General features: G+C 41.7%; 1 protein-coding gene across 1 annotated transcript in view; it reads right to left on the reverse strand.

The window, feature by feature from the left end:
- Positions 1-15841, reverse strand: part of DNAJC3 (DnaJ heat shock protein family (Hsp40) member C3) — a 51402-nt gene that overhangs the window by 32382 nt on the left and 3179 nt on the right. The window contains exon 2 of the mRNA XM_004577395.3: positions 4922-5032. Coding sequence (XP_004577452.2) covers positions 4922-5032 — 111 coding nt within the window. The remainder of the gene's footprint in view (positions 1-4921; positions 5033-15841) is intronic.

Genomic DNA, 15841 nt, shown 5'->3' on the forward strand with positions numbered 1-15841 from the left:
ACCAGAGCTGTGGATACAGTGAGGTAAGTTGCCACCTGCAATGCTGGCATCTCATAATGGAGCATCAGTTCAAGTTCTGGTTGCACTTTTTCTGATCCAGCTCCCCACTAATACACCTGAAAATGCAGTGGAAAACGTCCCAAGTGCTTGGGCACCTGCCACCCACATGGGAGACCATTCCTGTCTGGCTCTTCACCTTAAACATCAACAGTTACTAGAATCAGAGTCACCACCTCCATAAAGTTTTAGTTTGGCAAATTCATGCTTAATTCACAATATGAGATTAGATAGCCCTGAAAATAATCACTTCCTATTACTCACCCACTGTAAAATACAGTTCATTATGCAAATAATTTATAAACCTACAAATGGAAATACTAACCTTCATTTAAAACCACACCATTCAAATAATTACACCAGATTATTAGAGTTGAACATGGGAGATTAAATTTAATGTCTGTTAAGAATCCTGGAAATATTAATTCAAATATTAAAAAATTAGTGCCAATATAGTAAGGTCATTTCCAGGAGAAAATAATCCACTAGGAGGTAAGATGGAAAACATCCTATTCTACAAATAGAAAAAAATACATTCTTAGTCCCAGTCAGCCCAATCTACTCCTTCGTTTATTCAAACACCTACTGAGCTTCTAGTGGAGATTACAGTAACAGGACAGTCCCTGGATCTTTTCAACTGGTATGTGATTTCTGAAAAGACACTGCAGCGTTCTTTACTTCCCTTTGGGTAAATGTGAACAGTATTGTCTATCCTCATTTCACAGATGGAGCTCCAATACAGGAAAGCACCATGCATGTTCAGTGACATAAATCAGAGGGAGGGTTTTGCTTGCTGATGAAAGTTTCGTTTCCATGATGTGAAATGTAACAGATCGAGTACTCTACGAAAATGCTTGGGCAAGAAATATTTCAGATACTTTCAATTTTGAAATGTTTGCAAACACATAATGAGATAGCTTGAGGATGAGACCAAATTCTAAACACAAAATGCATTTAGACTCCAGAGAACATCTTACACACAGCCTGAGGATCATTCTGATAATTTTATTCAATACTTTGGTACATCTGCATTCTAACCATGGACCCACTACATTTACAGGGTCACAAACAGCTTGGGATTTGGGGCATTTGGATTTCAGATTTTCAGATTAGAGATATTCAATCTTCACTGGCCTCGAAAAGACAATAAAGAAACCTATCATTTCACATAGCTCAAAATTTAGTCTACTGTTTTAGACATGTGCTCATGCCAGAAAAATCCAAGACACCCTGTAAAGTCTATCAAGGACACGTCTCCAGACAGTAGGACTCATGACGTAAACTAAACGCGTGCTGCAGGGGTGAGGCCTTAGCCCTGTATCACCCTCTCCCCTAATCTGCATCCAATCAAAACCTGACCACTGGATGACACTGAAACAGCTACAACTGCATCACAAGACAACGCTAAGAGGACCACTCATCTCACCCTTCACTCACACTGCTTCCAACACATCGAAATAATTCCTACTCAATTCCAAATCTTAAAACTCCTGACCAAAAAAAAAAAAAAAAAACCAACTTGACATTCCAGATACACACACACAAAACTCAAAAGATGAGTAGATCTATTTTATAATATGGAAACATTTGTATGGCTAAGAAAGTTTAATACATAAGCTTTTCCTGTGTAGTATGAATATTATTTCATCCAACATATTGTCCACAATTATTTTCTAATAAATCCATACCTACGTTAACAATACACCTAAAATGTTACTCATTACTGTGTTTTAAATTAGGCAGTTTTTCTAATAACTGAAAAAACCATTAAATTATCATACCACCGCACTAACAACAACAACAAACAAAATGGTTTTTAGTCACTTTATAGTGGTATGCTCCTATAGTAAACGGCGCACAGTGAAACTTAAAGTCATGGCTGTGCCAGGCATCGACCACTTCTCAGGACGCATGAAGCTCGGATGTAAACTCCCAAACAAACTCCACAGGCTAAGAAAACTGTTAACCGAAGTTAACAAATCTAGTCCTAATTTTCAAAACAAAAAAAAGTCTATGTGCTCTACACTTATGTTCATATTTCTCTATTTCCTAGGAAATCTTTATTTTTTTTTTATTTTCACCTAATATTCAGAGAAATTCCTTTGGGTAACAAAGTGAAAAGGCTGGGAATTTAGGTAACTTGGATAAACCTAAATTTTGTAACTGGACCAATGTCACAGGATCACCAAATGGCAAATACAAGATTAAAATCTGTTTTCTGAAGATGGGCACTGGTGCAGGATAAGGACTCTGCCCATCCTAACAGCACCCCACATCAGAGTGCCTGGGGGTGGGGCTTGGCTCTGCTCCAGGCTCCACCTTCCTGCTGGTGTGCACCTGGGGAGGCAGAAGCTCAAGCAGCTGGGTCTCCCCATCTGCATGGAATAGAGTTCTGGCTCCTGGTTTCATCCTGAGCTAACAGAATCATCTGGGAGTGAACTAGTCAATGGGAGAGCTCAATGTTTCTGGATGTCTGTCAAATAAATACAAATGTTTTTTAAGTCTACATTTCTTATTATACCAGCTAATAAAATCACTAATAAAAGTCCGAGTTTAAAAAAAAAACAAATCTCAAGTTAACTACATTTGTCTTTTCTTTTTTTGGAAAGGCAGATTTACATAGAAGAAATAGAAAGATCTTCCGACTGCTGGTTCACTCCCCTAGTGGCCACAACAGCCAGAGCCAAGCTTATCTGAAGCCAGGAGCTTCTAGGTGTCTCACACAGGCACAAAGTTCTAAGATTTTGGGTCATCCTTGACTGCTTTCTCAGGACACAAGCAGGGAGCTGAATGGGAAGTAGATCAGCTGGGACATGAACCAGTGCCCATATGGCATCCCAGTGCATCCAAGGCAATTTAGCCACTAGGCTATTGTGCCAGGCCCCACATTCAGTTTCTGTAGTAAATTATATCAACATGTTCTTCTGAGAGCACAACTGTATCCTATTAAAAATAGACTGTCTTCTTACCTGTCACACTATTGATTGGTCACTCTAATCCAAATTAAGGTGAGAATAAGTAAATTTAAAATTTTTTAAATGACTCCAAGGGAAGTTTGTATCAAAAAGTCCTAGCACAGAAGTTCATGCAGTGAGTCAAAGAAAACCTCGTAAGCCATCTTCAGAGGACTCATTCTGGTCATCTCAGTCCTAACTGATCAAGACCTACATCAGTCGACACTACAGAGCCAAGCAAGCATTAGGAAACAGCAGAAGGGAAGGCTGGAGTTTGGCCAGTACTAATCAGACCATGAATGGCAAGATTTCCAGGGGTATCAAACACTATTCTGATAATTCAAGTCATCAGGAAAGTTAAATACATTAACAGAAATCTTTGTAAGAAGTCAGAAAACTGGGCCTGGCAGCGTGGCCTAGCGGCTGGAGTCCTCGCCTTGAACGCGCCAGGATCCCCTATGGGCGCCGGTTCTAATCCCAGCAGCTCCACTTCCCATCCAGCTCCCTGCTTGTGGCCTGGGAAAGCAGTTGAGGACGGCACAAAGCTTTGGGACCCTGCACCCACGAGGGAGACCCGGAAGAGGTTCCTGGTTCCCGGCTTCGGATCAGCACGAACCAGCCTGTTGTGGCTCACTTGGGGAGTGAAACATTGGATGGAAGATCTTCCTCTCTGTCTCTCCTCCTCTCTGTATATCCGGCTTTCCAACAGTAATAATAATAATAATAATAATAATAATAATAATAATAATAAAAAGAAGTCAGAAAACTACACAAGACGTTGAGAAAAGCTTTCTCTCAGGAGTTGCTCTTGGTACTTGTAATATTAAGGCTTAGTTGCCGCTCACACCAGATAAACATACTTTCAACTGTGGCACATAATATATCTTTCATATATTTATTTTTATTAAAAATGTTATCCAGTTGGGACCACCTGGTTTTAAATAGAATAATATTCTTCTTAATCGCTGAATAATATTCCATGGAGTAGATGTACCATAAACTGTTGACATATGTCTTGTTATAGAGTTAGACTACCCAAAAAAACAGCCAGGTTCAGAGAAACCATGCTTCAATACTATAAACTGCTAAATACTAAAATTAAAATAGACATGAGACAGCTGAATGGCAATCTAAGCCATTTTAAGGTGTATAGAACACGGCTGAATATAAACCAAAATTGAAATGTCTATGAAGAAGTCACAGGTTGTGGTTGAGAACCTGCATTTTACTATTCACATATTGGTTAATCAATACCATGTCAATTAATGCCACAATGTTGTAAATGGTTGGAAATATTATGTTGGGGCTTTTAATAGATTGGGATGATACTCTGCTGGCTCTACCTTCAGACCAGAGATGGTCTCACCAAGCAACTATTGAACTTACCAGAACAATAAGATGCTGGACTTTATGCTTGGTAAATACCTCCAATGAAAGAATGTCAATTGAATTTGAACCATGGAAATGCAATAAGGTGGAGCAATCCACCATGGGGGGAGGGTTTGGGGAGGGGCGGGGGAAGAATCCCAGTGCATATAAAAATGTGCCACATAATGCAATGTAATTAATAAAAATAAATAAATTTTAAAAATGTTATCCAGGGGTCAGCAGTATGGCACACGTTAAGCTACCACCTGTGACACTGGCATCCCATATGAATACTGATTTCAGTCCTCTGCTCTACTTCCAATCTAGCTAAATGATTTCCTGGCTCCTGGCTTTGCCCTAGTCCAGCTTCAGCCACTGCAGCCATCTGAGGAGTGAACCAGCAGGTGGTAAATTTCTTTCTCTCTCTCTGTAACTCTGCCTTTGAAATGAATAATTTTTTTTATAAAAAAAACATTACTCTCAAAAAGATATGGTAAATAGTATTCACTAAGACAGCCTCTGATTTCCTTTATGATACCAACCTACTGCAGCATGAAACTGAGATAGAGCGTCGGCCAGCTGCCCAGCTGCGAGTAATTTCTTGCCCAGTTCAAGATGCTTCTCAACATCTGCATTCACTCCACATTCAGCACCTAAAACAAATTTTAAAATAATCAGACATTGATAGTTAACTCTAACAATCAAAAGCTAGGTACCCAGTTCAGTGGCTCAAGCAGCTGCGAAGTGAGAAAGTCAGACGGTGACACATGACTTAGAGAATAACAATGTTTCATTTTACAGAAAACGCAACATGCCCATACTGACCTGAAGAGCCAAAAGAAAACAATCTACAAAATGAGAAGTTAATTGCACAACATGGTACTGAACATACTTTGAATAAAATTAGAACATTTGCTATACTAGAAACTCATCTGAATAAACATTATATAATCTGATATACATTCAAGTTCTTATTGAGCACATATACCACCAGCACTGTTCTAGATACGTGGGATGAGTGAACAGAAAACAAAACCCATGCCTGTCCCTCACCTCCTGGTACCCGACAGCAAAGAGACATAATAAATAAGTAGATTACATAGCACATCAAGATGAAAGCGTTGTGGGAAAAGTTAAATCATATGAAGGATTTAGGAGTATAGGGGAATTTACGGTGGCAGAAAGGGTATTACGAATACGCCTCTTGGTGAACTGACATCCAAACTAGACTTGAAAGCGAGGACCTATGCAGATCTCTATTCTGTAAGGGAGGCCTAGCTAGTGCAAGGGAATCCATACCTGAAGTACACAGATGTATTCCAAAACCAGCAAGCAAGGTTACAACAGACAGCAAGGAGACAGCATGAGTGGTAGAGGGCTGAGGAAGTCCAGCCTTGAGTCTCACTTTGAGAAAACAGTGAATTGCTGAGGCATTTTGAGCAAAGTAACAATCTTATTGATGGAACCAATTATCAACGAACTCTGAATTCAACTGTCAGTAGCTACATTATGATAATGAACTAGAGTTCTTAAGCAATTCTCCTTTGCAATGAGCACCATGTTATACTTTGTCAGTGAAGAGAATGTTAGAGGCTCAGCACAGTAGTCTAGTGGACTTTAGCCAGGCCAAACACCGGTTCGTGTCCCAACTGCTCTACTTCCCACCCAGCTTCCTACTTGTGGCCTGGGAAAGCAGTAGAGGATGGCCCAAAGCCTTGGGAACCTGCACCCACATGGGAAACCCAGAGGAATCTCCTGGCTTCAGATCGGCTCAGCAGCAGCCATTGCAGCCATTTGGAGAGTGAACCAATAGATGGAAGATCTTCCGTTCTGTCTCTCCTCCCTGTATATCTAACTCTAACAAAATTAATTAACCTTAAAGTAATAAATAAACCTTTTTAAAAAAGATAATGTTAGGTACACTGCAGGAAGTATATTTCCTTGGTCTAGGTGTTACATTTCATTTTTTTTTTTTCTGGCTTTTAGGATTTATTTTTATTGGAAAAGTAGATTTAAACAGATTTTTTAAAGATTTAAAAAGTGAACTAGATGCACTGGTTCACTCTCCAAATGTTCTTAACGGCCAGAACTGAGCCGACCCAAAGCTGGAAACCTCTTCCAGTCTCTCACATGGGTACAGTGTCCCAAGACTCAGGACCATCCTCCACTGAATTCCTAAATCATAAGTAGGAAGCTGGATGAGATGTGGAGCAGCTGGGATATGAACCACACTCATAAGGGATATTGGTACTTGCAGGTGAAGGATTAGCCAATTGAACCATCACGCTGAACATGGTCCATATTCAGCTTCTGCAGTATGCAACATATGGGGAGGACACTGAGGGGTGCTGTACCCTAGCCACAGTCCACGTAGCACTTTCTAACAAGGATAATACACACTCCAAGCTTCACGCCTGAAGAAGCACCCCAAATTCCCCCACATATGTCAACCAGCCTTGACAGGCCTATAGCTCAAAGTTGTTTTGTGTGCCCATCTTCTGTGGACAAGCTCATGGCCAGCAACCCAGCAAACTTTTCCATTCCCAACCTAGAGCTGCCACTCTACCTTCTACAAGAAGATATGAATCCCAACTTTGACAAGGGAGTCACTCTCCCAGGTAGCCCTTCCTTTGAGCTTTCTTTAAATCTTCCTTCTTCTATCATGACTTAACAATTCTTTACATTAAACTTTCTCCTTTTAGAATCCTACCTTGGATATCAGCATTCACATGAGTTACAATACCACTTAGGAAACCCACATCTTTTTTCTCAATGTATGGGTCCAAATCCCCTCTCCACTGCGAATTCCAGTTTCCCAAAGTTATGGACCCTAAAAGGGAGCAGGTGATGGCTCAAGTAGTTGAGTCCCTGCCATGCACATGAGAGGCCTGGAGTGAACTGCCAGCTCCAGGTTTAGGATGGCTCAGTGCCAGGTGTCTCAGGCATTTGGGGAGTGAAACAATAGATGGAAGATACATTTCTATCTGTATCTCCATCTCTTTTAATGAAAATTTTAAAAAAGTAAATGTGTGGTTTCTGTCTCGTAGGTGAACCTAGACTGAAACAACTAGTATTGGCAATAGAGGCTGAAGACAGATCTACACAGATGGAATGTGAGGATCAGGTTGGTCACACCCTTGAGCATGAGTCAGTGCTGAACTAATAAGATGCTCATCATCCACAGCTGGTACTGGAATCACAGCTAAGTTATCACTTGCGATGAAGTGTAACAAAGTGCTAATTCAAGCACAAGGTTTGGAAACCTGAGTAATGGCTACAGTCAACCACACGGCAAACATGACTGAAGTGAGGAAAATTTCTTGAAACATTAGAAGAAGAGGATCAATGGCCAAAGCTGCATCCACACACTCCCATAAGTGTGCTGTGGAAGCAGCTTGAGGCCAATGTGTACTGAACTCTGACAAAGAAGAGAAACACCACTTTAAGAAATATTTTGAGTGCTGGCACTATGCCTGGCCCTGCATCCACTGGTTCACTTTCCAATGGCCGCAGCTGGGCCAGACAGGAGACCGAAGATTCTTCCTAATCTCTCACATGGGTGTGATCTTCCGTCCAAGTGACAGGATGGATATCTGAAATGTTCTAAACTAATCTGAGTGCAGAAAAAATAAGATCATTCATGAGTTGGTACCTGTTGAAGAGGAGATGAGTACGTGGGGATAGGGGCTCATTTTCTCATTTTTAAATTTCTGAAATTTTTGTAAGGCCCAGTTGGGGTGGGTGAGGAGCAGCCTAGGAGCAGGCTGAGAAGCGTGGCCGGGAGGCCGCACTAGAAGGCGGCTTCCTCCTCCCAACCGTGACCCACGGATCCCCCAAGGCTGAAGGGAGCATCTGACACTCTGGTAGGTACATTCCTTTGGTTCTGAACATGACCTCCAACCTTACAATTTTTTTCATCATAATTCTGCTTTAAATCCTTTAAGGCATCTGCCGCAAGGAAGTAAAAATAGGCATAGATGGCACATTTTGATTTTTTAAGGAAAATTTCCAATATAAACTATGGTTCTTACAGTAAAATGTGTGTGTGCATCACTAAATGGTACATAAATCATGGTTAAATTATACTCGAGAACAAACCAGGGATCAAGTTAGCACTGTGGGTGGGCTACAGATCAAGCCTGGCTGACAGTTGGGTTCAAATTGGAATCCTGGTGTGACGGCAGAGACAACTACAACTGGAATCCTGGTGTGACGGCAGAGACAACTACAACTGGAATCCTGGTGTGACGGCAGAGACAACTACAACTGGAATCCTGGTGTGACGGCAGAGACAACTACAACTGGAATCCTGGTGTGACGGCAGAGACAACTACAACTGGAATCCTGGTGTGACGGCAGAGACAACTACAACTGGAATCCTGGTGTGACGGCAGAGACAACTACAACTGGAATCCTGGTGTGACGGCAGAGACAACTACAACTGGAATCCTGGTGTGACGGCAGAGACAACTACAACTGGAATCCTGGTGTGACGGCAGAGACAACTACAACTGGAATCCTGGTGTGACGGCAGAGACAACTACAACTGGAATCCTGGTGTGACGGCAGAGACAACTACAACTGGAATCCTGGTGTGACGGCAGAGACAACTACAACTGGAATCCTGGTGTGACGGCAGAGACAACTACAACTGGAATCCTGGTGTGACGGCAGAGACAACTACAACTGGAATCCTGGTGTGACGGCAGAGACAACTACAACTGGAATCCTGGTGTGACGGCAGAGACAACTACAGAAGTATTTTGTTGACAGTGCCTGTGCTCTCAAAATTGATGGAGGAAGAAGTCCATGAAATCACATGACTATTCCAAACAAGTCCTCAATAGTATAAAAACACCAATGTACTGAATAGAAGATTGCTCAAGGAGGAAAGAAAATAAGATATGAGACAAACCATTACTCCAAAAAAAAAAAATTTAAGGGTGGACAAGGAAAGCATTTAACAAAAAAGATGTAACACAGAGGGTTGGCAATTTGCACAGCCACAAGTTTCTGCTTAAGACAGCTTTATCATACAATGGAATTAAGTCTCAGCTGCCCCGCTTCTGATCCAGCTCCTCCGATGCAGCCTGAACAGAGAGCAGAGAGAGCGCAAGTACTGGGATCACTGCCACTCATGCAGGAGACCCAAATTAACCTGGGGGCTCCTGGCTTCACGCTGGCCGGTTCTGGAAATTGTAGATATTTGTATACTAAATCAAAGGAGGGGGGAGATCAACCTCTCCTCTCTTTCATGTAAGATTGTTTAGAAACTAAGGAAAGATATGACATAGAATGACTTTATAATCTACTATATTCTACATACTTCCATGTCTTTATTTTGCTTATCTTCCTTACCTGGGATTTAACATCTTTAATTCTTTCACGTAACTAGGAAAAATGAGATTCAAATAAGTTGCCATTTCTGCCCAATGACTCTCAGTAACTATTAAAATAAAATCCATTTCCAAAACCTAGTTCTTTTCACGATAATACACTATCAGAATACATCCAACAGGATAGCTGGGACAGCAGAGGCCCGTGGGATCCTGCTGAGAAGAGGCTCCAGGAAAGAGAAGGCGGAGGGGCGGGCCTCTCGCCCAGAGTACACTCTTGCCCCTAGTCAGCCCCCGGATGTGCTTTCCTGCTTCCCCGGTACACGGCGAACATCTGTGCTTAGTTAGCCAATTATCCTAGATCAAAGTAGTGCCCCTTATCAATATCCCACACCAATGGTGCTTTGATCCTGGTGCCTTGTTAGCTCTCCTGGAACTCTCCGCTTACACACACGTGACACACGTTGTATACCAAACCTGATCATTGTAACTGATGTCTGAGCTAAACTATGTTGGAATGTATATAAACTGGAATGTATATAAACTGGAACGGTGGAAATAAACTTGTCAGTTGCCCAAGACAGCACTATTTCCTCATTTCTTCTCAGTCGTATCTTCTCCCCAGGAACCTGCAAGGTAAACCTGCAATACACAATCATTTCCTTCATGTAAATGCTAAGGGTTCCAGCAGTTAAGCTTTGCTTGCATGTTTCAGTCATTCAGTCAATTAGTTAAGGTGACATTTTTAACCATAATCTTTTCCAATCACACAGCCTGAACCTAAAATGGGAGTTAAGAACAGCACTATGAAAGCCTTAGAACTGCTAAGTCATGTCATATTCTTACCCCTGAGGTAAGAATACTATGTTACTATTATATGATAGTATATATTAAGTTACACTATTCAAACTAAATAGCTCTTGCCTTCTGAAGAGGTATTCAGCATTTTTTCCTGTCCCTTTAGAATAAAACTATAATCTTTGTTACATTATTAAATGGAGTTCTCATTTAATTAAATACATAAGCTCTACTTTCTCTATGAAAATTTCCATGGTCTAATCTTCTAGAGAAAATCATTATTATTTTGACAAATTTTGGTCATAATTTACAAAACAGAACCTTCTATAGTCTAAGAACTGGTTATGAAAATCATTTCCGGGCCCGGCAGCTTGGCCTGGCGGCTGGAGTCCTCGCCTTGAACGCGCCGGGATCCCATATGGGCGCCAGCTCTGATCCCAGCAGTTCCACTTCCCACCCAGCTCCCTGCTTGTGGCCTGGGAAAGCAGTCGAGGACGGCCCAGAGCTTTGGGACTCCGCACCCGCTTGGGAGACCCAGAAGAGGTTCCTGGTTCCCGGCTTCGGATCAGCGCGCACCAGCCTGTTGCGGCTCACTTGGGGAGTGAAACATCGGATGGAAGATCTTTGTCTCTCCTCCTCTCTGTATATCCGGATTTCCAATAATAATCAATCTTTAAAAAAAAAAAAAAAAAGAAAATCATTTCCACACCGCCCAAAAGATGTAATACCTTCAACCTGGGAGCTTACCAAGTCTCACCTTCCTCCAAATTCATGTATCATGCTGCTACTAGAAGTCTTCCAAAAAAGTATCCTGACAAAAAAAAAATCTGTCTTCCTATCACTGGCTAGATTATCAGAATCCCTTAAATACCAGATTAGCCCCACTATACATCATTCTTGCACTTCTAACTTTTTAGCCCTGTAGGGCCAAGTGGGCATGTGGGCTTGGTTGTGGTGGAGTAGCACCCATAAAATCCCTGGGGTGGTCTCTTTACCCATCCCAGGTACAGAGCTTTACTCATAACTATTTTCCTACTTTTCAGAATCAGCCGACTGCAAAGTCCACCATGACCTGAAAATAATTCTTACTCACCAAATCCTCACCCACACCCTACTCAGTCAGGCACCTGTATCAACCCCAAACGACCCTCGGAGGGTGCCGAGACTCCACTGGCCAATGCCTCTCCTTGGACCACGGATCTCACCATCTCTTTCTCCCTCTTCATTTCATGTGTCGACCCTATTCAACTCTCTGACCATACAAACATACTATGTTCTTATAATTCATATCCCTTCACATTTGTTTCATGGAATGCCCTTCCCCTCCTGCCAAACTGAAAAACTCCAAATAATAAATTAAGGTCCTTCTCTCAAATGCTAGCTCCTTTGTGAAGCGTTACTTTACTTCAGGAGAGAGAGTTTGCAGCAGGGGAGAAGGGCTTGTGAGGACCCTCCTGTGGTTCCTGATTATTCTGTATCCCTATGGTCACAGCTATAGAAGAGGCCTGTGCAAACTGACTATCTCAATACATTAGCTTTCAGTTTGCCTATCCAACAAACCTGATACTTCACCATAGACCAAAAACAAGTTTCAGAGCAGAACAGGGCCCAGCACAGTAGACTAGTGACTGAAGTCCCTGCCTTGCACACACCCAGGATCCCATATGGCCACCAGTTCATGTCCCAGCTGCTCCACTTTCCTTTCCACTCCCTACTTGTGGCCTGGGAAAGCAGTTGAGGACAGTCCCAATGCCTTGGGACCCTATACCCTGGTGGGAGACCCGGAAGAAGCTCCTGGCTCCTCAGATTGCCTCAGTTCCGGCTGTTGTGGCAACCTGGGGAATGAACCAGAGGATGGAAGATTTTTAAAATTCTGTCTCTCCTCTCTGTAATCTGAGTTTCCAATAAAAATAAATAAATCTTAAAAGAGCAGGACAGCCATTTCTTCATTATATCACCTTCTTTATCACTCTGCAATTGAATTTAATCAAACTTTGTTGAATGAATTTAACTATGTCTTCTTAAACATAATTCATCAGACTATATCCCTAAGGTACTTAATAAAGTTGGTATGATCAAGTTACAAGAACACCAACATCTGAAAAATAATAGCTCTTTCTGCAGTGTATCATCTCTATTGAGTCATAGGTAAATCCTTCATTCATCACATGGTCTATGAGCATTATTTTCCAAGAGATAAGACAACCGAACATCCTATAATTTTCTTACCAGTATTAACAAACCTCTCCTAGACAAGCAACAATGATTGGTCGCCAAAATACGAAGGACAGGAGAAAAAGTGGATTGGTTAACTATACCTTTCCTTGAAATTAGCATTAAGATCTATTCTAGTTTCACAGACATATGTTTAAAAATGCAAAGAAACCTAAGGTGAGGGGTTAAAACCATGGTGAGAGTCACAATCAAGATTGAAAGAATAAGATGAGGGCCAGCACAAACTGGTGGTTATGGAGCAGTTATTCAAGTTGAAACCCTTATATTGTGAAGAAAGAGGAAAACCCTGAGACCCAAGCTAATGGGGTGGGGTCTGACAAAACCTCAAGGCAGAAACACAATGTTAGCAAAGTCGAATCTGACTATAAAAACATACGGCAAGAATTTCCTATCTTAGCAATTCCATAGTCAATCAAGAACCAACCACAAAACTTACAACAAAAATACACTGAGCTGTGGACCTCAGACCTTTCAATGCAGCCAAACTGAAAACTAAAAGCTGAGCAACTATCGAGTACATTTCAACAATGTCTGGTACAAAGCCTTCTCAAGTGAATAAGGAAAAAAGCACAGGCAATAAAAAGCAAAACTAGACAAATGGGATTACGTCAAGTTAAGAAGCTTCTGAAATAGAAAAGAAACTCAGCAAATTGAACAGATACAATGGGACAAATTATTTGTAAACTGCAAGTGACGAAGGATTAATATCCAGGATCTGCTAAGACCTCAAAAACTCAACAACAAAAACATCCACTTTAAAAATGGGGAAAGGACATGAACAGACATTTTGCAAAGCGTGAAATACAAACGACCAACAGACACATAACAAGATGCTCAGGAACACTAGCATCAGGGAAATCCAAATAAAAACCACAAGAACAGAGCGGAGGGGAGGGAACTTGGGGAAGGTGGAAGGGAGACCCCAGCTCCAACTAAGCTGTATCAAAAAAACATTTAAAAAAAAACACAATAAGGTTTTGCTTCACCCCTGTTAGAATGGCTATCATCCAAAAATAACAAAAAATAACAAATGCTGGTGAGGATGTGGGGAAAAAAAAAGATACCTTAAGACATTGCGGGTGGGAATGTAACTAACACAAGCATCTGTGAAAGATGGCATGGAGACTCCTCTGAAAACAGACCTACCATGTGACCCAGCCATCCACTCCTGGGAAAGCACCCAAACAAAATGCAATTAGCATATAAAAGAGCTGTTTGTCTTTCCACATAAAAATGCACGTGTTACATAGCATGTCAAGGAAGTCTAACACACAAACGCTCAGCTGAAAAACTCAGAAAAGACCTTTCCAGATATTAGCAAACAATAAAGGTAAATGGGCTTGGCCATGGAAGTACAAGAAGCTGAAGCAATGAGAGCTTGGTAATGGAGATCAAGATTAACAGCAAAAGAAGTTGGAGAAGTAAATAGAATGTGAGATATGTATGGTTTTGCAGTGCTGCTGAAGTAATGTGCTGGGTAAGAGCAGATGACTGAAACACTACACCAACAACCACAGACAGAAGGCAGTTTAAGTAGGTAATAGGACCTTCCAATAGCTCACAGGAATACATACTTTAAAAACACATGATTTCAGGCCTGGTGTAGTAGCCTAGTACATGCACTGGGATCCCACATGGGCACCAGTTCCAATCCCAGCACCCACGCTTCCCATCCAGCTCCCTGCTTGTGGCCTGGGAGGGCAACCAAGGACAGCCCAAGGCCTTGGGACCCTGCACCCCCATGGGAGACCTGGAAGAGGCTCCGGACTCCCGACTTCAGATCAGTGTAGCTCTGGCCATTGTGGCCACTTGGATAGTAAAACAATGGATGGAAGATCTTCCTCTGTCTCTCCTCCTCTCTGTATATCTGACTTTCCAATAAAAATAATTTTTTAAATGCATGGATTTCAAATTTTTCTGCACCCAAATCAATTTTTTTTATTCCATTGTTCTACACACCATTATTTGGAGGACTGCCACAATGATTGACAGAAAAGGGGAAGGAAGACATAGAACAAAAACACCTTGTTCTGGTCTGAGTATTCCCCATCCCACTGCAATGAAGCTAGGCTCGGCGTCCTAGAAGTGATTCAGCCCTGAGGGCTCAGGATTAGCACCTCAGGCAAAGGCAGGAGGGAACATAGTGTTCTTCTTAGCCCTTTCTGCACTTCCACCTTCTGCCAGCGGGGGCCACAGCATTCTCCCCTTCTGTCACATGGGAACTCACAAGAAGGTTACGAATCAACATCAAGTGTAGCAGCTGGATCTTGGAATGCCCAGCTCCTGCAACTGTGAGAAATTTTTACTGTTTATAAAGTACCCCCACACACACAATACAGAAGAAATGTTTCCAGAATGGAGATAGAGTTTCACATCATGTGTACTCTCCAAAAAATACCAGGTAAGCCTTCTCCAGGTGATTACACAAGTGTCCTCCATATGCTGGGGCTCCAAATGAAACTAATCTAATTTCCCAAGGTATGGAAAGATAAACAAACTTATGCTTGAGTTCCAAAAAACAGTTGACTAAATTCTCATGATCTAACTTGAAAGTTAATCAAAGGGAAAAAATGGCAAAAGACATTACATTTAATCACAGTAAACTTCATACAGAAGGCCACCCCATCTCAGAATCCCCTACCTCACAGAATGAGAACCGCTGCCTTTCCAAGTCCTCTCAGAAAATGAAACTACTCCAAACAACAGGTACTGCTGTTGCTACTATACTGATATTATCTTATTTAAGATTTCAAACTAATTCTACAAAATATCTGATTACAGAGTTTATATATGTCATTCATATTTGCTACCTCATATACTTTATCTCTAACGTCAAGAAATACCTAGAGAAAAGAAAGCATTCCTATTTCAGTATGTTAGGGTGAAACAAGAACCATTTTTCCTTTAAAGGTTTGTTTTTACTGAAGAGGCAGATTTACAGAAAGAGACACAGAAAGATCTTCTGTCCATTAGCTCACTCCCCAAGTGGTCACAATGGCCACAGCTGAGTCCATCTGAAGCCAGGAGCGTCTTCCCGGTCCCCCACAAGGGTGCAAGGTCCCAAGGCTTTGGGCCGTCCTCCACTGCTTTCCC

The sequence above is a fragment of the Ochotona princeps genome, chromosome 12 (assembly GCF_030435755.1).
Source record: "Ochotona princeps isolate mOchPri1 chromosome 12, mOchPri1.hap1, whole genome shotgun sequence".
NCBI lineage: Eukaryota > Metazoa > Chordata > Mammalia > Lagomorpha > Ochotonidae > Ochotona > Ochotona princeps.